Raw genomic sequence first — 24,624 nt, 5'->3', positions numbered from 1 at the left:
AAAAAAAAAAAGTTTAAAAAGTAAAATAAATAATTAATTATTATATATATGTATACATATTTTTTTAGTTTTTCATTTGAAAAAAGTAAAATACACAAATAAATAAATTAAATATATATACTATTATATAATATATATACTATACTTTTTTCCAATTCTTGTTGATTTTTCTTTCTTTTCTGTCTTTTACTAATTACTGATTGTGTAAAGCTGCTTTGTGACAACAACAGTTATAAAAAGTGCTATGCAAATAAACTTGACTTGACTACATTTGTCCATATATATATATATATATATATATATATATATATATATATATATATATATATATATATATATTCAGAATTATCCAACAATAATTTATTTATTTGTGTATTTTATAATAATAAAAATATAAATAAATGTATATTTTATATATTTTTTCAAATAAAAAGCTAAATTAGTTTACTAGTTATCCTAGTTCAGTAAACACTTATATTATGATAATTGCAAATAACATGAAATAAAAATTTAATAAATAAATAAATAAATAAATAAATACATGAGTGAATAAATGTGAATAAATAATAATAATAATAATAATAATAATAATAATAATAATAATAATAACCCTGTGTGTTTTGCACCCTGTGTGTTTCGGTTTCGATTTATCGTAAGTGAAAACCCCTCTCCCTCACTGATCTGCCCTCCCACTGCAGTCCACTGTACAGTCACTATGGATGACCCAGTGGAAGCTCCAGAGGACCTGGTCCAGTGCAGTAACTGGTAAGTCACCTGTTTCCTGTGAAAATACAGTCTTTCACGTTGACTTCAGGCTGTAGGTGCTGTTTTTTGGGGGACTGCCCTGAACGTGGCTGCTTCGAAATCCCCCGTTCCACCTTAACCGTCTCTCCACAGTTCAACTGCAACACCATTTAAGGTGGAACGGAAAGTTGGAGGCAGACAGCTTGTGGACGCTGGCATTAAGGTCTCTCAGGTCACACACCACACGTGTCCGCTTGCCTGCTGTGGGTTAATATAAGCCAGTTCATACAATGAAGTATTTCTGAGATTTGATCTGATCAGGAGACTGAAGCCTCGTCTAAGTGAAACTGAAACTAACCGTGGAGAGAGCAGAGGTTGTTTACTGGAGCAGAAGCAGGAAGGCATCTCAGACCAGTCTGGTGAAATCAAGGTCCTCCTCTAGGAACCTGCAGTGCAGAATTTACTGTCTCTATTACATGAAGGGTTTGGGAAATGAGCTGAGCTGGCTCGGGTGTTTATATGTGAATATATCCATTAATATGTATTTGTTGCTTAGACTCTTTTCACTGTTCAATAAATACATTGTTGGTCTGGTTGGTGTGGCGCAACAGATAACACCTCTACCTGCCAGTGAGCGACCACACCATGTGGGAGACTATGCTGCGCTACACCAATAAGAGTCCTTGGGCAAGACTCCTAACACTACACTGACCCACCTCTGTAATATGAGTAACCCTGGAAGTCGCTCTGGATAAGAGCGTCAGCTAAATGCCGTAAATGTAAATGTACATTGAATTTACATGTTTCTGAGGAGTTAATCCATTACACCTGGATAAACACACCCTCTGATTTTACTTTATGAACCTAGATATATGATAATTCAATTTTATGACATTTCTTATATCGTTTTTATATAGTTTTCTCTGTAGTGGCAATGTTGATTTATCCGAAACCCGGCCACATCCACACCCACATACTTCAGGTGCCAGTGGTTTTAGTTTTTAAAGAAATCTAATGATCCTAACTCGTGGTAAAAAGGTGGGTCAGTGTCTGGGACGCTGTTCACTCACATGCAGTCAAATAGTATTCATAATATTAGTATTAGTATTAATAACAAATAATATCAGCGGTTAGAGCGCCGGGCTATCGATAACAGGGTTGTGGGTTCGAGACCCGGGTTCGGCAAGCTGCCACTGTTGGGCCCTTGAGCAAGGCCCTTTACCCTCTCTGCTCCCCCGGTCGCTGGAGTTGGCTGCCCACCGCTCTGGGGATGTGTGTACTCACTGCCCCTAGTTCACTAGTGTGTGTGTGTGTGTGTGTTCACTACCACAGATGGGTTAAATGCGGAGGACACATTTTGCTGTACAGTGTACAGTGACAAATACGTGCACCTTTATTAATATCGTAATTATTATATGTCTAGTGTTTAAGTACATAAAGTACTGTATTTTGTATTCAGCAGTGGTGCATCAGCAGAATAGCAAAAGTATAGGTTTTGGCGACTGTACCTGGCCTGTTTCTGGGAAGTCATTTAATTAATTCAATGCGATATTTGGGCAGGATATGGCCCAGGCTTGGGTCCACTCAACATAAAATGAGCTGTGGATGTAGATGTATGCTTGTGTCAATTATATGTTCTATTATATAACCTATGGAATTATGTTATCACCTATATATAAGATATTGCTGGGCTAATACTTAGAGAGTTCTACGGTAAACTAACTCATTCCTGTGAGCTACAGCCTCAGCCTTGTATAACTCAAGTGAAGTCTATCAGATTCAAACCTGATTTGACTTTTAAATCACAGGAAGAGGAAGACTAAAATTAGACTGAATCTGAAATGGCAGTGTAGTGTTCAGCCTGACAGGACATTACACTGGCTTTGTTTCCTTTGAAGATGAAATGTCTGAATTTAAGATGCTACTTTAAGGCCCCAAATCAAGTAGAAATGATCATTTTCACGTATTATTATAATAATAATAAGAAGAAGAAGAATAATAATAATAATAATAATTATTATTATTATTATTATTATTATCATCAGTGTTATATAATGTCTTTGCTGCTTGAATTTGCATTCAGAGGCTGTGTGATGAGGGCAGCCATGAAATAAAATATCAGAAATAGCTGAGAAGTCTTGAGGTTGGGAGGGGAAGGGTAGTGTGGGATTGAATGTGCGGATGTAGCATCGACTGTTCTTTGCACATGCATACCGCCTAGACCTCCAGAAGGCCAGTGCTGAGTTCCACCAATGCAATAACAATAACATTTAATGCCTTAAATGTAAATGTAGTGTGTAGAGTCCACATGGAACTGGTGGCACTGAGCATGCATCAGTAAAAGCAAAAACAAACCTCTGCAGAGCTGAATGTGGTTCCAGTTGTATCTTAAATGTGGCCATAAGTCTCCCAACAGGGTCAGTGATGGGGGGGACCAGGAGGTCTTAAACATGGACACCCATCTGGGTTGCTAGATGGGACCATGTGAGCTTAAGGTGGGCTGTAACAGTAGGGCCTATTCGGGAAGCCCAACTTGGCCCAGTAACAATTCATCCAAACCCGTTAAGAGCCCATGCCCACCTGGAACCCACCCATGTGAGCACCACATAAGGATGTTGGCTGGGGATGTCTCTCCACCACCTCACCAATGTTTTCACATGTCACAAACAGACCTTCTGAAGGGACTCTGAAGGGAGGGATGTGTTTAGGTTTTTAAACAGTTGTTCTCCAGAATCATGTACAGCACCTTTAACCCAGAGGCTGCGATATGCTAGGCTACTGTTGCTAAATGCTAACAGTGGATGTAGACTGTCAACAATCCCATCTTTGTAAACATATTCCCAAAACATTCCCAAAATGCTTCATGATGGTGCATTCCCAGACAAATGCATGTGGTTTAGAACACAGTCCCAGCTAACGTGTCCATGTGGGGCCTGAATGGGTAGCCCAACTAGGAACCAGATTACCACATTGGCCCCACATATGGATGCCCACCAGAGTCAGTGATAGGACCAGTAGGGGTTAAACATGGATCTCATCTGGGTTGTACATTGAACATGGGGTCTAGATTGGACCAATGTAAGATTAAGATGGTTTGCAACAATGATGCTGAGCATAATGTGGTTTCAGTGGTCTCATAAATGTTTACATAAGGTTAATCCATAAAACCATAGATTTAAAATAGATTTTAGGATGAATTTACAGAAATGAGGGTCTGTGTGATAGCAATGTTAGCCTAGCCTTTCCTGTTCACACACACATTCGATTAGATATCAAACATGTCTTGGCTGATCAACTGCATCCTGGGTGAGTGTTAAATCCTACCATCCACAAACTAAAAGTACCAATGTATGTTTATGTGATCAACATGATTACTAGCTTAAGCCAGATCTCTTTATCTTAGGTCCTTGAAGAAGTAAAAGTGAATGTAAACAGTGCACATCATACATTGTAAGCTTTTCCAGGCCACACCTAGTTTAATTAGACTGATCGTAAGAGGTATGAAGACATCATCAGTCCCAGTTTCGGATTCTCAAGCTAATGCTTTTTAAATGTTTCTTTATTTTCCCTCAACAGTAATAAAGAAGTGGCCAAGGTCAACCTTCCCATGCATGAAGTTCACTGCCAGCGGTTCCTCTGCCTGTGTCCCGACTGCAATGAGGCTGTGCCTAAGGACCAGCTTAACGAGCATAAAGTGGAACAACACACTGTGGTAACAAACATATTTACCCATATATAGACATATGTTCACTTGCATATCCAGTATAACGTCTGTAAATTATTATTTAATAACTATGAACTACCTTAAAAAGTAAAGGACAAAAGTTGCCTTTGAACTGATGCTATAAATACAGGACAACAGTTGGAATTTGGCCTCCACCTTTAACCCATCTGAGCAGTCAATGCACACACACTAGTGATCAGACACCCAGAGTGACTGTGAGCACCAACGTGGGCAGCCATCACTGAGGCACTCGGGGAGCAAGGAGGCCGAAGGGCCGTTGACAGCTTGCCGAGCCCGGGTATCAAGCCCACAACCCTGTCACCAATAGCCCGGTTCTCAAACTGCTGAGCCACCACTTGCCCACTTGAACCGCTTGTTAAAATGCGCCTGGATAGCCGCCCCCTTTTGGTCACCTGTATTATGGATGAAGTTTATAAGACAGTTGATTTAAATAACTGTATTCATCTATTACAGGTCAGATGTAAGAAGTGCGACATGAAGATTCAGAGATACAAGCTGCCAGACCATGAGGTAAACACCTGCTTTTTTCTAAAGACTACTGACTAGTGGCATAATTTGTTAAATTCATGATAACATATAAACATATTAACCATTCCCAGCACTCTCCCACTTTCTGTCTGTCTCACTCTCTTAGACAGATGAATGCAGTGAGAGGCCTCAGAGCTGTGAGTTCTGTGAGCTGGAGCTGCCCCTGAGCGCTCTGGCAGAGCACACTGTGACCTGTGGGAGTCGGACAGAACGCTGTCCAGACTGTAGACAGTATGTCACCCTGAAAGACCGGACAAAACATGCCCAGATCTGCTCCTCTGCACTCTCTGAGGACGGCAACTGTAATGGTCCGTATCTTAATCTTAATCGTTTTCAGTTGTATGGTGTGCAGTCAGGGTTGGGAAACCACCTGCTGGTCCTGTTGTCTATTCAAATTGACCTTACATCAAGGGTGGACACTTCCTGTGCTGAAGGGCTGGACTCACCTGTTAATTGCTAGGTTTAGTAGGTCTGTTAGAGCAGGCAAATCAGCAAACTCTGCTGGACGCCAGCCCCTGTTGACCACCCCTTCCTTACATTGTCAATAATTATAGTCAGGACTTAGTAGCACCCCCTTTGGCAGACATTATGGCTTGTACACACTGGGTCTGTCCACAAACTTTTTATAATATTGCCACTGTTAATGCCACTGGCGCTAACACAGCCTCAAAGCATGAGAGCTCCACCCCCGTGCTTCACAGTTGGCAAGGTTCTCTTTGCATGAAATCCAGTTCCATTTTTCTCCACGCATGCCCTTGCTGATAGTCGACTTTACTAATCCACAGCACTTCCAAAATTAATCTAGCTTGTCTAGATGTTCTGTAGAATACCGTGACGAGGTTGCATGTAACGTTTCCTTCTTATGACTCCATGAAGATTATGTTTGCGCTGCACAGTGGAAGGTCCAACGATTCTTGGCAGTCATATGAGGGTATGGGGCAAGGATGAAGTCTTGAAGTTCTCATCTGGACTTCCACAGTTCCCCTGAAGTGCCTTTTTTCTAATATCAGGCTGCAGGAACTGTAGAAACTGCGAGCTGAAAGGGCTTGGCTTACTCCTTATAGCCTTCCTCTGGCTTGTAGGCACTGATTAGTATTGTTTTTTAGAACTGGAATTTAGCATTCTGCTCCAAGCTTGTTGAGCTGTCCAATGACTAGCAGCAGGTTGAGGGAGCTTCTCTAAAAAAGGCACATGCTAGCCTTCATCCTTCCAGCTTGGTAGCATTGTGTAACTAGAGGAGATCTAGCTAGTAGAAGGAACTGGACATTACTAAATTAGGGAAAAATCCAGAAAATAGTCAAATCACCCAAGCCATCTCGGGGATCATGTAAGGATCCAGTGTCATTTTGAAACGTTGAGCATGTTGTTGTCAGTTAATTCCAATTTCCAAGCCCTAATCAATGCTTGGCTGCCTCAGCTAATTACCTGAACCATCGCAACTTGTCTAGGGACATTAATTAGACTGCAGAGATAGCAAGGGCATGAAGACATGCATCATGTTTTTGTTTTGTTTGACTTTATGACGGTGTTTCCTTTCATCAGAGTTTCAGTCCATCTATGACACTATGACTCCTGAGCCAGCAGATAATTTGCAGGATGATCAGAAGGTGAGATCATGGATATATATATATTATGTTATGAACATATATTTGCCGTATCTGTGCTAGTAATCACGTCCTCATTGCTATCTCACCACACAGTTTAAGAATCGTCACTTCATACAAGGTTCCAGTGATCCGCTTTCTGACTCTGAGTCTGAGAATGAAGAAGATGACAAACATCCAGGCTTCACTTTCTCATTCCAAGCTCATCGAAAGAATAAGGGGGGTGGCGCTGTTAAATTTGGAGATTTGGATCAGATCAGTACCTGTCCAAACTGTCACCTGGCTCTTCCACTACAGACACTGAAATGGCATGAGGTAATGATATTTTGAGTATTTGGTTCCTAAACTGCTAATGATGGTTTGCGAACCTTTTTGTTCAAGCAAGGCTGCAGCGGGAGATATCGGTAGTTAATAGAACTGCTATTCTCCAAGACCCCCGGTCACATTATTACACTGCAATGTTTAGATTAGTGTTATCACAGTTTCGGAGTTATGACTGGGAAATTAGCTCTGACTTATATTGACTTATACTGACACCTAAATATTACCTATATTATATATATTATATTACCTCAATACCAGATAAAATCCATCCATGTCTGTTCCTGGCGACGACTTAAAATTCCTTAAACCAGCAACTATCAGTTTAATTCCAGATAAACAAACTGAAGCAGGAGTATTTCATTCAGTAAAGTCCAGTTAAAGGCATTTTTCTTCAAGTCCGGAACATCATAATGTCTAACTTACTATTTACTATACTGCACTCAAAATAACCTACTTTACTCAGTGCCATATCCCGTATATAGACGTAGCCTAGTAATTCTATCAGCATTTTATTTACATTTAAGGCATTTAGCAGACGCTCTTATCCAGCGCAAGTACTTTTCTCACTCCACGGATTCCCCCAGATAGTTTATTTGGCCAGAGCCACACATGTATTTGTTCTGCTGCCCAAAAGTTCATGTATCATCTTCACAATTCACATTTTATAAACTACTAAACCACTCACATCATGTTGGATTTACCTACACTATGTGTTCAAATATTTGTGGACACCCCTTCTAATGAATGCATTCAGCTACTTTAAGTTGCACCCACTGCTGACACACACACACACACACACACAGTACTGCCAATAGAACATGAACCTATTGGCACCATGCCTTCTAATGCCAGGTGTGGGATAGAGGGGTATAAAGTGCCCCAGCATTGAGCTGTGGAGCAGTGGGAGAACTGTGTTCTCTCCAATGTTGGATGGTGCTTCATCCAGTACTTTAGGGATGAGTTGGGGAGTTGGGGATGAGTCGTAGGTGGTGATCACCCAACATCCTAACCTTACTAATGTTCTTGTTGCTAAATGCAATCAAATTCTCACAGCAATGCTCCTCCAAAATCTAGTGGAAAGTCTTCTAGTAGATACAGTAGAGACCGTTACTCTGACAAAAGCAGGATAAACTTTTTGAAGACCCTTGATTTCAGAAGAAACAATGAGCAACCAAGTGTCCCAGTACTTTTGTCCTGAGGGTATGTTTGTTATTTGCCTCAGACCCGCCCAACGCTCTGTTTTTAGCTCTGCAAGCACTTTCACTTACATGGTTCACTGGCTGATAATGACATCTGGGAGGTTTTCTTAAAAGACTCGTTTTTGAAAAAATGTAATCTTTCGTTGGCTATCCTCGCAAAATTCCCCAAATTTAACCTCATGAGAATTGACTACCGTAAACAACATGCAATAATTTAACCTACCATTTCCAGTAACAGTTAAAATGTACAGCTTTTTTTGGTTGTTTTGCTTCATACAAAGTAATGTGGAGGTATTTTGCATGGCATGAATCACCATCACAAAAAAACAGTGTTCAAGGATAATGGCTATTCACTGTTCTTTTTTAACTTGACCCTGATACCGTGAAAGTGTGAGCCTTTTTGACTTAGGAATGAATTCATTAGGAGTTGAATTCATTCAAAATTAACACTGTATTCAGTTTATGTGAATCACTTTGACCTAAGTTGCAAGGATTTTTCTGTGTTCATCCGCAAACTTTTTGACCAAGTCTTTTTTTTTCTTTTTTTACTTCTATCCCTGGTATGTGGCCTTGAAGGGATCCAGTTGTCCCAGCTGGATGAGAGCCTTCTTAAAACTGGTGTGCTACCGTTGGTTCAGTTTGATTGAGACAAACTGGTTGTCCTGTTAACATGTGTTACGACCTGGTCTAGGGTCAGGCCATAATATAAAATGAGAGTAGGCTCCCTCCCCAGACCCTGTGCCAGACCAACCACCGGACACTGTATAGAGGTATGAACCAGTATGAAGTTATTGTAATTCAGTGGAGGAGATGCCTTCAGGGTGAGCATGAAGAAGCCAAACAGAAGAAGCCAGAATACACAAAACCACCTGAACTCTCTGCTAGCAGACCAGAACAGAAGGTGGCTAAAGATAAAAGGCATTCACCCCCCTGCTTTTCCCCAAGTCCTGGATTGGTCTGAGCCAATGTTCTTCCAGGTCTTCAAATGGGAAGGAGCACTAAACGCCTCTCTCCTGGTCAGGCTTTTCCAGGTTCTTTCTGAGAGAGCTCCTCTGGTGGCCAATCAAAAACAGACTAAACATAAAGCCCCCAGCATTGAGCTGTGGAGCAGCGGAAGAACTGTGCTCTCTGGAATGATGGTTGGTGCTCCATCCGATACTTTTGGGATGAGTTGGGGTGGTGATCATCCAACATCCTGACCTCACTAACGCTCTTGTTGCTGAATGCAATCAAAATCTCACAGCAATGCTCCTCCAAAATCTAGTGGAAAGTCTTCTAGTAGATACAGTAGAGACCGTTACTCTGACAAAAGCAGGATAAACTTTTTGAAGACCCTTGATTTCAGAAGAAACAATGAGCAACCAAGTGTCCCAGTACTTTTGTCCTGAGGGTATGTTTGTTATTTGCCTCAGACCCGCCCAACGCTCTGTTTTTAGCTCTGCAAGCACTTTCACTTACATGGTTCACTGGCTGATAATGACATCTGGGAGGTTTTCTTAAAAGACTCGTTTTTGAAAAAATGTAATCTTTCGTTGGCTATCCTCGCAAAATTCCCCAAATTTAACCTCATGAGAATTGACTACCGTAAACAACATGCAATAATTTAACCTACCATTTCCAGTAACAGTTAAAATGTACAGCTTTTTTTGGTTGTTTTGCTTCATACAAAGTAATGTGGAGGTATTTTGCATGGCATGAATCACCATCACAAAAAAACAGTGTTCAAGGATAATGGCTATTCACTGTTCTTTTTTAACTTGACCCTGATACCGTGAAAGTGTGAGCCTTTTTGACTTAGGAATGAATTCATTAGGAGTTGAATTCATTCAAAATTAACACTGTATTCAGTTTATGTGAATCACTTTGACCTAAGTTGCAAGGATTTTTCTGTGTTCATCCGCAAACTTTTTGACCAAGTCTTTTTTTTTCTTTTTTTACTTCTATCCCTGGTATGTGGCCTTGAAGGGATCCAGTTGTCCCAGCTGGATGAGAGCCTTCTTAAAACTGGTGTGCTACCGTTGGTTCAGTTTGATTGAGACAAACTGGTTGTCCTGTTAACATGTGTTACGACCTGGTCTAGGGTCAGGCCATAATATAAAATGAGAGTAGGCTCCCTCCCCAGACCCTGTGCCAGACCAACCACCGGACACTGTATAGAGGTATGAACCAGTATGAAGTTATTGTAATTCAGTGGAGGAGATGCCTTCAGGGTGAGCATGAAGAAGCCAAACAGAAGAAGCCAGAATACACAAAACTACCTGAACTCTCTGCTAGCAGACCAGAACAGAAGGTGGCTAAAGATAAAAGGCATTCACCCCCCTGCTTTTCCCCAAGTCCTGGATTGGTCTGAGCCAATGTTCTTCCAGGTCTTCAAATGGGAAGGAGCACTAAACGCCTCTCTCCTGGTCAGGCTTTTCCAGGTTCTTTCTGAGAGAGCTCCTCTGGTGGCCAATCAAAAAACAGACTAAACATAAAGCCCCCAGCATTGAGCTGTGGAGCAGCGGAAGAACTGTGCTCTCTGGAATGATGGTTGGTGCTCCATCCGATACTTTTGGGATGAGTTGGGGTGGTGATCATCCAACATCCTGACCTCACTAACGCTCTTGTTGCTGAATGCAATCAAAATCTCCAACAAAAGCAGGACCCTTGATTTCAGAAGAAACAGTGAATGAGCAGGTGTCCAAATACTTTTGTCCATATAGTGTATGGCACTCACCCCTTCTTTTCCCCAAAGAAAGGTAGCAAAGTGAATACTGGAAGTGTCGGGTTGGTCTGAGCCGGACACTCTTCCAGGTCTTCAAATGAGCTTTTCCAGGCTCTTTCATAGAGAGCTCCCCTGGTGGCCAGTCATGGACCTGCACCTACAAAAACAGACTGAACATAAACAACACAAGCATGAAGGGAATATTATGACCAGGGGTTGTAACACATGTCTGAAATATGATGTTTTCTTAAACACCCCCTCCCAAAAAGAGATCTGTCAATTGCTAACACCAGGTATTAGGAATACCATGACAGCACTGACATATACAGTCTATGTCCTGAACTGTGCCTACACTGCATGTCTGATAATGCCTTTCTTTATTCTTCCTTTAAGAACAAATGTAAGATTTTCAAGAGTTTGGACCTGATCAACTGAGACGACTCAACTGGGACGAGAAAAGGTGACCAACATGTAAGTCTCCATATCATTCAAATCATACTGGAAATGTTCATATTGACTCTCCAACCAGGATAAATAATGCCTTCAATATCTCTCCACAGTACAGCACCATCAGCACCACAGGACTGTGACCTCACCACTAATACAGGAGCTGGTTTTGGTGAATGAAGTGGTTGTAGTGCAGTCCAATCCAATATCTGCAAAAACAAACAAACTGTTGCTGTCATTCAAAAACCTTGTATTTCCAAAACGGCAATTTTACAGGAGGAGGTAAAAACCTCATTGGTCCATTTATCATAAAAAATGATGCAATATAAAAAACAACTGGCAGATTCAGATTATGTAAAGTGTAAAACAAGGTTTTTGCATGGCAGCAGTGATATACATATTAAATCTGTTCATATTCTTGTACTCACACTTATAGGGATTAAGTAGGTATTTTTTCAATTGTTGTTATAGATATTGATATGATTATTATTGATCGCATTACAAACAATATAGTTTTCTTATTCTGAGAACGTATCAGAAGTATCCTTCAATAAATTTAAGAAGAGGCGAGAAGACGAGTGTGTACAATTTATTTAGTGGGGTGTGTGTAATGTGTGTGTGCTTTATCTGGTAAGGTTGCCCTGAAGTCCTCTTGTACTATGATGTCAAAATCAAGCTGATGTCATCAGGACTGTGCTGTGAGGGCTTTCGGGGACAGTGATGTTCATGGCAGGACATTTTAATCAAGCTGCCATTTGAGAGTGTAGGAAATCCAAGTGTGAGGACTATCTGAGTGTGCTTTTTAATCCAGACCAGTTCTAAAGAGTCTGGACCTTCAGAGTTCTTGCTATCCCTCTAAGACTAAATGGAGCATGAAGAGGAAGACCTAGAAGAGGGGCTCTTGGATGACGAGAACTGCTCAAAAGAAGTGGAACCTAGACATGAAGCTGAAGAGCAGCTCCTGAAGAAAAGGGAAGTGATTGAGCATGAAGAACATGAAGAACCTGAAGAACCTCAATCTGACTGGGCTTTCCTCCCAGATGTTTGCCTTCGTCAGGTCTTCTGGTGGCTTTGCGACAGGGATAGGGCCAGTGCCGCTCCGGTGTGTCACCACTGGCATCAGGTCATGCGATCGCCATGGCTTTGGCGCCAGCGCACCTTCCACTTCTCTGGACATATCTCACAGCGCCGTTACTCAGAGCTGGACAAGGCCGTGGACTACATGAGGGCCTATGGTGGCTACCTGGAGCACCTGGAGGTGTTCTTCGGCTATCCTTTCAGCTCTTCGGTGTCAAGGCGCTTCCAGGAGACCATGCGCACCTTCTTGGCCACTCTACGCAAAACTGGCAGCAGCCTGCGCTCCCTGGCCATCCTCCAAATGGCGCTGGACCACTCGACCTGGAACCGCAGAGTCCAGAACGCACTCGTGCGAAGCCTGACCTTCTACTTGCTGCATGGAGGATCGCAGCTCTCCTTCCTGAACCTGAGCGGGGCCCACTTTAACCTGGCCCAGGGCCTGCAGGTGCTGGAGGCGTTGGCAGCTGCCCAGCAGCAATCAGGCCGCCTGCCAGCCTTGATTACCCTGAACCTCAATAACTTCTTTGCTAAGAAACTGGCTGTCTACGGCACATCAGACTTTGCAAAAGTCATGTGCAGGTTCAAAAGGCTTTCCAGTCTCACACTGAACTACAGGTGTATATCGGATGACCTGCTGCAGGCCTTGGCTTCGAGTTGCGCTGGTACAAAAGGCAAAGGGTCACTCCACACCTTCACTGTTCTATGCCACGTTGAAGAACCTCATGTTCAGGTGATCTCACATGATGCCTGGGCCCTCCTAGCTCAGAGCTGCCCTTCTTTGAAGGTGGACATGTCTGTGGACTGGATCCTGGCCCCTGATCGTCTCAGGTGCATTCTACTAGGAGAGATCCCTCTGCATGCCCTTAGTCTGACCAGCTGCTTTTTCAGAGACTTCAACTGGACTGTCAAGCCAGCACTTGCCAATCTAATCCCTCTGTACAGATGCTGTCTACAGGTGAGTGGAAAAGGAGGAACCTCCCAAAAATAGTTTACCTACATACACATTTACATTACATTTATGGCATTTAGCTGACGCTCTGATCCAGAGCGACTTACAAGGTCACACATATTACAGATGTGGGCCAATGTAGTGTTAGGAGTCTTGCCCAAGGACTCTTATTGGTATAGCGCAGCATAGTCACCCAGACTGGGAATCGAACCCCAGTCTCCTACATGGTGTGGTAGTTCACTGACAGCTAGTGGTGTTATCTGTTGCGCCACACCAACCACCATTTAAAAGAGGCAAGCCAAGGACGGACCTGACAATTCAGTACGATCCAGTATCAGGTCCAATTGCAAATTATACTCAGCACCTTCTTCATCTCTGTATATAGAAACTGACTCTAGACATCAATAACGTTCATGAGACTGTGGATGAGGAACTGCTGGAGGTTGTCACAGTGTGCAGCAAGCTCACCTACCTGAAGGTGTGGGCCTTCCTGGACATCAGCTTCTTGGACAGACTTCTGAGGAAATGTCTGGACAAGCAGTGTGCTCTCAGCACGATAAGAGTAAGTTTTTAGTAGGCCCAGGGTTGTTTCTGAATTTTCAGGGGGCCCTAAGCAACATCTTAGTTAGGGATCACAATCCCTGTAATCCTATTTTTGTGTATGCAAGAGTAGAAAAAATGCAAGATACTGCTAGTACACACACAGAGGCCTGGGGGCCATAAGTGACTGCTCATAGTAAGAAAAAGGCTTACTGATCAGCTGAAACTGTGGCCGAATTCATGAAAGATTTCATAAGAAAAAACTCACAAAAATTACAAATTCATTAAATTCAATTCTTAAAAAAATACAAGAAGAGAAAAAGTTCTGAAATATTCTCCTGAGAAAGTCTAATTTTTAATATTTTTTAAGGTTTTCTTATGTAGCCATTTGTAACATAGACTATTATGCTGCTTTTTAAAGCTCATTAGAAAAGTTGTGAGACACATTTTTAATTTTCCATTTTTCAGTTAAACATGTGAAGTGGAAAGCAAAAGAAAAACTGAATCAAACCAAGAGTTCCAAATATTTCAGTAAATAAGAACTAAAAGTGATAGTAGAGGAATGAAAACATTAGAAAGCCTTTTTTTTTTACTTACGTAGAAACTATAAGACTTAATATAATATACATTTTTAATCTGGTAAAATTAAGACATTAATTCCAGTAATTCAACAATTTAAACTGGTATTTTATAGGTTGTAAGGTAAGAATATAAATTTTCTTATGTATTTTGCAGATTTTAAAAGAGTAACTATTTTTAGTGAGAATTTAAGAAGGAATAAAGCAAATCTAAGAAGAATTACTTTCTAAAGACATCTGGTTAATTATCATTGTACAAACCCCTAAATTCTAATTTCAAGTCATTTAATCTCAGACAGACTTGCTTGTGGTTTCTATAAAAAGTCTATAAATAAAAAGTGACAGAAGTTTGAATAAACGTCAGACTGACATTACTGTTGTTTTAGCTATGCAGTGTATCGTCACTGTCTCCATTTTTGGTGTGACAACATTTCATGATGAATGGGCCAATAGAAATAGTCCAAATGGACTTTCCTGTAAAGTTGCCAACATGGAGATACAGACGTAAGAATGATGATATTTTAGCTTGGAGCCACATAAGCAAGTGTGTCTGAGATTACATAGCCTTTTGAAGTGATTAGTATAGATTGCTTTAGATTAGACCTCCATTAGTCCTGTCTCTTAGTCTACGGTATGCTACACTCTCAAAAATAAAGGTGCTACGAGGGGTTCTTTGAGCAGTGCCATAGTAGAACCATTTTTGAATCCATAACGAACCATTCGTGAGTGAAGAACCTTTTAAAGGTATAAAGACGTTGATGTAAAGATTCTTTACACATTTAAAGGCTCCTCACTCTCACATCTCTTTTAAGAATGTTTTTTTATTGAATTAAAATGGTTCCTTAATAGGATCTCTCAATAAACCCCTTATAGTACCGTTACTGGCTCTGTGCACACACACACACTGCAAGCTTAAAGAGCCAGTAACATGAGCTTTCTTTGTCTATACAAAAAGACAGACTTGAAAATGTCAGTGTTGCTATGCTACAGGTGCAGCTCTACACCAACATACATGAGACCCGTGTGGCAAACGAGATGCTGGTGGACGTGGAGTCTCGCTACAGGCAACTCATTGACTCACAGCTCAACTACTGTGCCACGTATTGTCCTATAAACTAAAAGCAGTGTAGCCTACCATGAAGATGCAGCATGTGGAGTCTGAGGCACCCTGGTGTTCAACTGATGATCATATCTGCCAGCCTTCACACACCATCACACACAAACACAAGCCTTCATGAAGTTCAGTGGTGCATAAATAAATGACGAATAAAGCAGCAATAAACCCGATCTCTGTTCCGTTCAAGCTTTATGTATTTCCATCTCTGTGCTGATACTGATGACAGTGACTCAAGAGCTGTCCTTGGTTTTAGTTCAGAAATGATGAATGGTAATTGGCTGATGGAGCTGGGAGCAGATCACTTCATCTATGTAGAGCGAGTGAGATTTGACCTGAATCTCCTCCTCCAGAATCAGCTGGCTTCTGGTCAGGGCTTTGAGCTCCATTTCTGTTTGGGCTTGGCCTTCTTTTAACCTGAGATGTACAGAAACAAAGAGAGTGTGGATTTTACTACAGATATCAATGTGCCTCATTTACTCATATCACGTCAGCATTCTCCAAATATAATGACTCTCACCTAGTCTGAGTTCTTTAAGGTAGCTGGAATTTTGAGCATTTCTAGCTCTAAATTAAATGAAATAAATACTGACCCTTACTTAATGAATTTAATTTAAATCAGGTATTTTGTTAAAAACATTAACATTCGTAGACACATTATAGTATAATATAATATTAATATATAATTCATATTATATATGGATATTGCCTTTTTTTAAGCATATTTGTATTTTATAAGTATTTGTAAATATATATATTTATAATATATATTTTTTAACTCTCAAACTGACCCTCACATTGTTCATATTCAAAGTGATATTCATATAATTCATGTAACAGACATCTTTGAGAGCGCTAATATCTATTAATATCTATTAAATATCTATATCTATCTATTAATATCTATAAAAACTTGTACTGCACTTACTATGTCTTGTTCATCTCCACTGGTTTTGCATAGTATAATAATCTCTACACTGAGATTTGTGCATTGCTTGCATATTGTTGCATGAGGATTATTGTGTGGCTCATTTCTAGCAGTGTCCGAGCTCAAAAGCTTTAGATACTCTGAGTGAAGGACAAGCCCTTTTGTAAGTTGTAAGTCTGCTAAATGCCATGAATACAAATATAATGTAAATACATTTTTAATCAAATAAATAGAAGCTGTATTGGACCACTAAATGAAATGACACATCAACTTAGGCACAAAGTTACATTAAAGGTATAATTTTTTAAGATTATTAAGTATTGAGTTTGTCGACATCCAAGCGATTCAGAAAGGCTTTCCAGTTGCTGCGGCACTACCTGATAAGATCTCAATGCTCAGCTGTGCCCTATTCACCTTGTGATGTGATCTGCCAGCTCCTGCACTTCAGACAGCAGGCGGGTGTGCACGGGGTCGTGGCAGAGTTCAATGCTGGGTCGCTGGCTGCGGGCGTACAGCCGCGTCTGGGCCATTTTCAGTGGACCCTCTTTATCAGCAATGGCCACTTTCAGAGCCTCCAGATTCTGTTCCTGGCTCGCTATCTCCATCAGCAGCTTCACAAGACAGATGACAGGAAATATATTGTTACAATGAACTCACTTAACCAACAGGTTCATCATACTCGTATGATAAAATATCATAAGTGTTCTGCAAAAAAAATAATAATAATAAAATAAAAAATGCATATATATATTCTAAATAGTATAATAGTATAATTCTAAAAGTATGTTTGCTATTTGTTTTACTTTTTGAGATAATTAAAAAAGGACAGTTGTCCTCTACATTAATCATCAAAATGATGATTGTAATAAATATGGGAATACAAGGCAAGAAAATATAATTAGCCTCTACCAAACCTGCAAATAGTAGTGTAATGCAGTGACGCTGACATGGTGGTAGACATTAGACATAGCAGTGCTGCGGGAATTTTTAAAAACTGTGTCCACTCACTGTCCACTCTGTTAGACACTCGTACCTGTGTCAGAAACAGAAGCCTTTCTGTTGCTGCACAGCTTGTGCTATTCATCCTCTAGTCCTTCATCAGTGCCCACAGGATGCTGCGTACCAGACACTGCCCACAGGGCCACACTGTTGGCTGGATATTTCTGGTTGGTGGACTGTTCTCAGTCCAGCAATAATGCTGAGGTGTTTAAACACTCCAGCAGCAGCACTGCTGTGTCTGATCCACACACTACTAACACACCATGTCAGTCAGTGTCACTGCAATGCTGAGAACGACCCACCACCCAAATACTGCCTGCTCTGTGGTGGTCAGTACTGTGGGGTCCTGAGCATTGAAGAACAGGGTGAAAGGAGGCTAATAAAGGATCCCGAGAAACAGATTGACTACAGTCTGGACTTACAGAACTACACAGCGCTCCTGTATGGTAAGACTTTATCCACAAACACATTCCAATCCTTACAAAGAAATAAACTTAAAGTGGCAACTAAATTTTCATGCCAAAATGTAATCTGCCCATTAACTGCCCCCTCACTTTAACTTTAACACTGAAGTAAATACACACCGTGGTAATCAGCTGGTATTCTCAGTTCTGACCTTTTAACTGTTGGCAAGTATGGCAGGTCACGTAATTAAAAAAGCCCACATCTCACCAATCAGCACTGTGTAAACTGTATGCTTGAACCATAAGCTATTCAGTCATCTCAGACAAGCTTGCTTACGCAGTTTACGACCATGCATTCAAATAATTTGGCCAAACTATCACTTTAAAGGCCACAGATAATCAGAACTTGTACAATTCGCAGGCCAATGTGTACCTTGTTGAGCTGGTCTTCCAGCTGGTCTTTAGCAGTCCTGGTCTCCTGTATGCGTAGCTCCAGTGCAGTGCCTGTGGCCTTGTGCTGCCGCTGCATGTCTGCAGCCGTCTGCTCCAGCAGACTGTCCACCAGCGCTCTCAGGGACAGGGAGTTATTCTTCTCCCTCTCTGCTTTCCTGATGTTCATGTTGGAGAAGTTTTCCCACTCTTCGGGGGTCACTGCGGCCCTACAGTTTCCATAAAGATATCTCAATCGTGAACGCTGCCTGGTACAGGGCTTTAAGACATATTTTTAAAAGACTTCATCACCCTGCTTCTGTATTCACTGGTGCATGACTGACATCTGCTGGATGATGAAGCTGCTGTGTTTGGAATGGTTCATTTGCTTGACCACTTGTTAATTCACTATTCTCTTTATAGCAGGTCATAGCTACACAGCGACTTAACTGAAGATGAACAAGGCCTAGGTGGTATATAGTGCACAATTTCACTAAAAGACTCTAAAAGATTGCAGCCACAGGGTTCATGTCTCTATAGCCTTGTCACGACAACACAGACAACACAGGACAAGCTTTCTAAACGATGTCAAATTCTCCATCTGCTCATGTCTTTACCCTCCTGCAGTGAACTGTGCCGTTCCAGTCTGCTCCTCAGCGCTGGCTGAAGTGATGGTGAGCATGGAGCAGAAATCGTCAATGCGTTCTGCCTGCAATTTATCCCTCAGATCTTTCTCCAAGTAGTATTTAGCAGAGCGGATCAGCCTGAAACAACACAATGAAACTGAAATAATAGAAGTTCACACTATTTGGTATTTATACATATGTCAAATGTTGTCATAAAATGCAGAATACTGTACTGTTCAATAAAAAAAATGGAGACAACCCTACATTATTAGTTTCTCTGGTTTTAATATTTATAGGCAGTGTGTTTAGGGAAAATAACAATTGCGTTGTATTTCATAAACCATTTCCCCTAAATTCCAAATAGAAATATTGCTATTTAGAGCAATTATTTGCAGAAATGACGACTGCTTATATATTGCAAAGAAAATATTACAATCATTATAATGCAGAGAAGTTATTACTCAAGTTTAAACAACACAGTACTACTAATATTTAAACTTCCAGAGCATTCAGAAATCACTATGGTGAAATAACCTTGACTGCTAATCACAGCTCTCATGTCTTGGCAGGCTCTCCACTGGTCTTTTACATTACTGTTGGGTGACTTTATGCCATTCATAGTCTGCAAATTCAGGTAACTCAGCTTTGTTTGAATAAAAATCAAATAAAATGGCTGCCGTACACATATAGATATCAAATTTTAAATGTATTTTACTGTACATACACTACCATAGGAGTGAATGATGGCTTACGGCTTTAAAGCACTTTGGAAATGCAATATTACAAAAGCTGAGGTTATTTTTAAAGAAACAAAACAAATGCAATTTATACAACTGCATGAAAAAAGTAAGTAAACCCTTTGGATTACTTGTGAAATGCTGTCCGATCGTTACCTAAGTCACAATTATGGACAAACCAAACTAACGAAACTAATGACACATAAAAGAGCTGTATTCATATCTTTCATTGATGACTTCATTGAGGATTTACAGTGCAGGCTAGAAAAAGTAAGTGAACCTGTGTAAGCATTAGAAGATATAATGGTAATATCGTATACCACAGTATCTGTATGTGTCAAATTTCTGTTCTGTGTCCATCTAGTGTCCTTCTTGCTCTGAAAACAGGTGGGAAATGCTGCGTTCGACAGAAAGACAAAGCAAGCTAACCTGGATGAACTAGTCTACTAAGTGAGCCTGAAAATAGTAGAAAAGTACTCCTAAGACCATACACTCGACTTTGGGCTCTCAGATATGAGGCTTTATCCTCTAAGCGTGTGTGATTTAAGCCTCTATTAGCTGTAACACAGTCTGTGTTGTGGTTCTTAGCACATCTGGCCGGCTACAGGTCCAAACATGACATAACCGCTCCACTTTGTTTTTTTTCAGGACTCGTGTAAGTCAACAGCAGCTGCACTGGGCTGTATCTGTAGCTAAGCTAGCTAAGCAAAGGCTAGTTTCGCGAGTGGGCTACAGAACCAACACCATGAAACACAACTTCAAAACACTACGAGTTATTCTCATCAAAACGTTTGTAAGTGGGATTTTCGTCAGCCAGACTTCATCGTGTTCTGTGGTAAACAGAAGCTCCTCTCTCCTGATTCGGAGCAGTTTAACATTTTGATTTGTCAGACAGGCGGTTTAACATTTATTAAATGATCGATTTGAAGTTGTGAACAATGCTTGTACAGACTGTACAGAAGTCACGTAAATGTAGGCTTTTCTCCCCAAGCTCCCAAGCTCACCTGATCTGCTCAATGATCTGCTCCAGAGTGCGCTGGAGGAGGGTTTTCACTCCTTCTATCACTTCTTTCTCCTTCAGCATCTCTCTCTCCACCTCGTCATTCACCAGGTCTATCGCTACCCGCTTCTGTCTGAACCCATAATAAGGACATCAGGAGATATGGCTAAACAAGACTTTAGCTGAGAGGCAGATTATGATGAAAGTGTGTACTTTGTTTTCTCTTCTGTCAGAGAATCCTTTTCTCAGTGAAGCACCAGCTATGGCCTCTCTTCTGTGCTACTGCTTCACAATCAGACGAGTGTGAGATGCTCACCTCTCGTCCAGACAGTCTAGGGTGGCTTTCAGAGGCTCTGATGTGCTCTCCAGTGCTTTCTCCACTCGATTCTTATATGTGATGAGCACCTCAATCTCCTGCACCATCTCCTGCAGTTTCTGGTCCAGCTCCTGCCTCCAGAACTTAATGTCCTTGATTCGTTGCTCTGATGGAGAGAGGTCACAAAGGTCACTGAGTTGCTAGTTTGTTAGGCTCCTATATTTATTTTCTTGCACCTACTGGGGCAAAATCACAAAAATCTTTCCTAAAATAAAAACTAAGCAGTTCATAATAATGTACTTATCAGCAATTCTACAAAAACTTAAGTTCTTAAAAATTCCCTAAAGAATTTTTTATGGTTTTCTTATGTAGTCATTTATAATATAGACAGTTATGCTAAGACATCATATTTTATATATATATATAGAGAGAGAGAGAGTTTCCCAGTCCCAGTTTGGTACTACCAATTAACCCACCCGTTCGTAGCTCCCCCCTAGAATTATGCTCCCGACACTAGGAAGGTAAAGACTTTACACGTCTCCTCCTCCTCTCCTTCATTTCTACATGCAAAGCCATCCATACTGCCAGTGCAGCATTGCTAGGGAGCCCACATGCATGGAGGAAAGCACCGGGAACCCAGCTTTGCTGCACCAGCAAAGAGACACCTGTGCCGGCCTACATCGCTTCAAGAGTGATGAGGGGAGAGAGCGCCATCTACCCACCGGGGAAGGGAATGGCCAAATAAGCTCTCTCGGACTCGGGTGCCGATGGCAAAGTGGCATGGCTCAGCATTCGAATTCGCAATAATACCCGGGCCATAGTGGCACTGTCTGTTATTCAGTTAAATCAGTAAAAAACTGATCAAACCAATCATTTACTTCAACAAGATCTAGAAGTGACAGCCAAGAAAACAACCAACAAGACATGGGAAAATCTAAAACTGTAATTAATTAGAATTATTCAGTTGTAAAAATGTCATTTTTAAAGCACTGTAAGAAAAAAAAAGCTCATTTGAGAAGAAATTCTTAGTAACTGTCCACTTCTAACCTGTCCCAACATGTTTTCTAACAGACAGAGCTTAAAACCTTGGCAAAGCTGCTGTGCCCAATGCAGCAGCAAGTAGTACCATGCCACAACCAGGTCAGTATCACTGCTGGACAACCAGAATTGTCCACCTCCCAAATAATACTTGGTCAGTGGTAGTCCTGTGGTTGTCCTCCTCTACTGCTGGATGGGGAGAGGGTGTCTATATGGTATGCAAGACAGTTACCCAGCCTCTTGTTGGCATCCTGCTGCATGCGTCTCACTGACTTCTCACTCTCCTCCACCAGCCTCTTACATTCAGCACCGAGTCGCTCTGAACGAGCCCGCTCAGTCTCAGCAATCCCAAAATGCACCTGGTTTGCATGCTTCCATTCAGAAGGCAGAAACTTGTGAGTTGGGTCCATGATCCGGGACATCGCACTGTGGGCAGAGGAGGTCATATCAGACGACAGTAAAAGAAATTGACGACTTTTAAAGCCGGAACCATTTATTTCTATTAATTGTCTTGCATTAATATACAGTGCTGATCATCATCCTAGCTACATTTGATCCAAATACTAGGGTGACCATATTTTTCTTTCAGAAAAGAGGACAATGGGGACACACGGGTACCCACTGCACTCAGGATGTCGTGGCTGGAGGGGTTTCAGATAGGCCTGGCAATGCCAGGCATGGGCTAGAGGGGTATAAAGCCCCCCAGCACTGATCTGTGGAGGAACTGTGCTCTCTGGGATGATGGATGGTGGTGCTCCACCAATGCTTTTGGGAGAAGTTGGGGATGATGAGGTGGAGTGGTGATCATCCAACACCCTGGTCTCACTAATGCTCTTGTTGCTGACACAACACACACACACACACACACACACACTCATAATGTAATACAATCTGAGACAGTGACATGCTGCTTATTTTTTGGCCTAAAATTAAATGCTACATTTAAATTTAAATTAAACACTATCTCAGTGAGAAAACTAATGCCTCTAATACACAAACACACACCATTCAACCCTACAAAAGAGTCTAATACGACAGAAGAGGCTCTTCACACCTACAGTGGTCTGGTTTGGGTCTTACCTCTCAAAGTTTAAGGCTTATAAGGCAGTAAAAGACTCTGCAGCCAGAGTCCAGCAGCCACCTGCAGCTCGGCCTCAGACGTAAACACACACTGCTGCTATAGCAACATCACTGTCACCTCCACGCAGGGGGGCGGGGCTTCAGCCTGGAGGCTGCGTCATGCCCCTGTTTTGCTCTCCGGGTGAGAATAATACTCACCCTGATTTCAGCCTGGGTTCAGATCATCGACAATCAGTCTGTGTTTTTGTAATTTATGTATTTTCCCAAACTCATCTTTCCTTTTTATTTAATTTTATTTACATTTACATTTAAGACATTTAGCAGATGCTCTTATCCAGAGCGACTTACAAAGTGCTTTGCTATTTACTCAAGAAAAGTCTCAGCTAGTTAGAATAGACCAATAATTCAAAGGATACCTCTAAGCTTTATTAGTATTTATTAGTATGTATTTATTAGTATGTATTTATTAGTATGTATTATATACTACTATATTATATAGTATATACATTATATATATTCATTTATATATATTATAATTAAATGCTATATTTACATTATTATTATATATTATATACATGCATGTTTCATTCTCTAATAAAAAGAATATATATAAATTTTAATTTATTAATATTTGTTTGTTTTAATATGTAATTATATAATTAAAGTTTATATATAGTTTATATATAGTTTATAATGGATATATTATAAACATTATTCATGACTCAATGTCTTTATTTTTATAATTATTATTATATTATCTTTTATGTTTTATATATGACACTGAGTCATCCACAAACACTTTAATGAAATAAATGTAATAAATAAATTAATATTATACAGCTGAGCACTGGCAAAATATGAATTATGAATTAAAAACTGAATATAAAAACATACAGAAAAGGTAAATGGTCATGCTATACATCACATCTCATAAACTTGTGAATAATCTTGAATTTTGAGCTTCTTATTTGTGAACACGACTTCATCGGCTGTTCCAGTGCAATTTACAAGTGGTAGAAAAGATTTTTCTGAACCCATTTGAATGCAGCTTAAGTTATAAAAGGGTTTTCAAAAAATCTGCTCCTGTGGTGAATAAGTATGTTCAGAATCCTATACTTTCACCAATGTGTACGTTGTTCTCCTGCACATCACTGGATCCTCTGAATTACAAGGTAGTCGAAATATGACCAGGCCAAGCCCAATCAGAGCTCAAAGCCCTGACCAGAAGCCAGCTGATTCTGGAGGAGGAGATTCAGGTCAAATCTCACTCGCTCTACATAGATGAAGTGATCTGCTCCCAGCTCCATCAGCCAATTACCATTCATCATTTCTGAACTAAAACCAAGGACAGCTCTTGAGTCACTGTCATCAGTATCAGCACAGAGATGGAAATACATAAAGCTTGAACGGAACAGAGATCGGGTTTATTGCTGCTTTACTCGTGTCATTTTAATGCACCACTGAACTTCATGAAGGCTTGTGTTTGTGTGTGATGGTGTGTGAAGGCTGGCAGA

General features: G+C 40.8%; 3 protein-coding genes across 3 annotated transcripts; 2 read left to right on the top strand and 1 right to left on the bottom strand.

The window, feature by feature from the left end:
- Positions 1–691: 691 nt before the first annotated feature.
- Positions 692–11,868, top strand: xaf1 (XIAP associated factor 1). The gene is made up of 8 exons (XM_072691540.1): positions 692–765; positions 4,321–4,456; positions 4,943–4,999; positions 5,124–5,325; positions 6,560–6,624; positions 6,718–6,936; positions 11,242–11,319; positions 11,409–11,868. The coding sequence occupies exons 1-7, from the start codon at positions 716–718 to the stop codon at positions 11,281–11,283; spliced, it is 771 nt and encodes a 256-aa protein (XP_072547641.1). The 5' UTR covers positions 692–715; the 3' UTR covers positions 11,284–11,319; positions 11,409–11,868.
- Positions 11,869–11,928: 60 nt separating this feature from the next.
- LOC140565569 (F-box only protein 39-like) lies at positions 11,929–15,705 on the top strand. Its single transcript, XM_072691541.1, has 3 exons — positions 11,929–13,327; positions 13,707–13,883; positions 15,430–15,705. The coding sequence occupies exons 1-3, from the start codon at positions 12,161–12,163 to the stop codon at positions 15,556–15,558; spliced, it is 1,473 nt and encodes a 490-aa protein (XP_072547642.1). The 5' UTR covers positions 11,929–12,160; the 3' UTR covers positions 15,559–15,705.
- tekt1 (tektin 1) lies at positions 15,577–23,190 on the bottom strand. Its single transcript, XM_072691539.1, has 8 exons — positions 23,111–23,190; positions 22,263–22,456; positions 20,993–21,158; positions 20,681–20,809; positions 18,931–19,077; positions 18,318–18,543; positions 16,896–17,092; positions 15,577–15,970 (listed from the first exon to the last, which is right to left on the bottom strand). The coding sequence occupies exons 2-8, from the start codon at positions 22,450–22,452 to the stop codon at positions 15,811–15,813; spliced, it is 1,215 nt and encodes a 404-aa protein (XP_072547640.1). The 5' UTR covers positions 22,453–22,456; positions 23,111–23,190; the 3' UTR covers positions 15,577–15,810.
- Between the last annotated feature and the right edge of the window lie 1,434 nt (positions 23,191–24,624).

The sequence above is a fragment of the Salminus brasiliensis genome, chromosome 11, assembly GCF_030463535.1.
Source record: "Salminus brasiliensis chromosome 11, fSalBra1.hap2, whole genome shotgun sequence".
Lineage (NCBI taxonomy): Eukaryota > Metazoa > Chordata > Actinopteri > Characiformes > Bryconidae > Salminus > Salminus brasiliensis.
The sequence above is the reverse complement of the archived record's forward strand: the minus strand, read 5'-3'. Positions and strand labels throughout refer to the sequence as shown.